Source organism: Ceratina calcarata, unplaced genomic scaffold, assembly GCF_001652005.2.
Source record: "Ceratina calcarata isolate Rehan_Ccalc_2016 unplaced genomic scaffold, ASM165200v1 scaffold1695, whole genome shotgun sequence".
NCBI lineage: Eukaryota > Metazoa > Arthropoda > Insecta > Hymenoptera > Apidae > Ceratina > Ceratina calcarata.
This window is the reverse complement of record NW_017138303.1, coordinates 3697-5295: the sequence shown is the minus strand read 5'-3', so window position 1 is coordinate 5295 and position 1599 is coordinate 3697. Positions and strand designations below refer to the sequence as shown.

General features: G+C 43.0%; 1 protein-coding gene across 1 annotated transcript; it reads right to left on the bottom strand.

Annotated features, from left to right (window-relative positions):
- Positions 1-492: 492 nt before the first annotated feature.
- Positions 493-1084, bottom strand: LOC108632727 (uncharacterized; the record flags this gene model as incomplete). The annotated part of the gene is made up of 1 exon (XM_018037470.1): positions 493-1084. A coding segment is annotated over exon 1 (592 nt), but the record flags the coding sequence as incomplete, so codon positions are not given.
- Positions 1085-1599: the final 515 nt, after the last annotated feature.

Here is a 1599-nt window from a genome sequence, read left to right as displayed (position 1 = left end):
TTAAGAATATAACGCGTCATGCCATAAGTGTTAACTAATGTATCGTTTGCTGCAAATAATTTAAAATCAGCAGGTTCGCTCTTATTTTTGCTGCTCGCGGGCAGTAATGAAATTTCTGCGCCGGAGTCAACCAGGAAGAGTAGACCAGAGTTCTTATCTCTAACATGTAGACGGTTTCCCTCAGAATGACCTTCCTCGACCGTCGCTACAAGTGAAGGTCGGTTTAGTTTCCCGAATTTTTACCAAAGGTACAAGTTGCTGGTTCCGCGCAATCATGTGCTTTGTTCGCGAATTTTTTTTGTTTCCAGCACATTGTTTTATTTCTAACGCGAGATTTGAAACATCCGCGTTCCCTTACGCTCGTTTCAAAACGCACGAGTTTCTGAATGCTTTGAGTTAATCGGTCGATTTTAACGGCAAGAGAATGAAAATTATGAGCAGGTTCTTGAAATTTTGTGTTTTTAGATACCGCGCACGCAGTATATTTTGTACCTGCATTCATCGTTTCCATGACTTGATCAGCTAATGCCGCGTAAGCTTGGAGATCAGTTACGGATGCTGCTGCTAAAATTACTCTACACTGAGGTGTAAGCTGGTCCAAAAATATGGATTTGATAACAGCATCATCACATCTGTTATCGTTAAGATTTTGCAACCTATATAATATTTGGGAAGGTTTACCGTCGGTTAAAACCTCTCCCTTCAACAACTGTCTCAAGCGAGCCTCAGCGGAGCTCGCATAGGCATTTATGATACGCTCCTTGAGCCGATTGAATTTATCTCTAATGTCAGATTTGGAGATAATATCTCGCGCGCATACAGCTACTACGTAGGGTAGTAGACCACATATGAAATTTGCTTTCGCGGTTTGCGTTTTAATATTCGCGGAATGGAGTGCTCCTTCTACCTGCCAGAACCATAATTCCGGATCTTGATCATAGAAGGGTGGTATTTTCGCGAATTTATAGGAATCTACACGCAATTCCCCACTTGCTTCAGTACGCAATTTTTCATTCTCCGAACGCAAATTTTCAATTTCTCTGCGCAATTCTGCTGCGGCGTCACTGACTTCTTTTTCCGTCATGTTAGAATCGACACAATACGCGAGAAAAAACGTTACAAACTTTTTCAAAATGGCGGTTCTCGCTCGCGCGAAGCACGTTTTCCTAATGACTTTCAAAATGGCGAGTTTCGCTCTAATACGCAGTTATTTTAAAATTAGACCTAACTTACGATGCCAAGACGCTCGTTTTCTAAAGACGAAGGTTGAATCCACGCTGGTCTGCGTTGACGCTTCCTCCTTTTCCAGGTCTCCTGCTTCCACGATCTCGTGGACGTTGAATTTTCCCATCCACGTACAGTCGTCCTTATTCCTTTGCCGGAACTCCAAATGTAGCAATTGTCTGCCTTCAGACGAACGTAGGCCCTCCGGATTGCGTCGTCCCTCAAGATTATGTTAGCCCTCCAAATTACGTCGGCCTTCCAGTAACACGTCGGGGTCACCAATGTGGGTTTTGGTTTGGATCTTGGGCAGATCCACAACTGCCCGTGTTATAAATAAGGCACACTTGACGAATTTGGAATAATAAAATATATTTA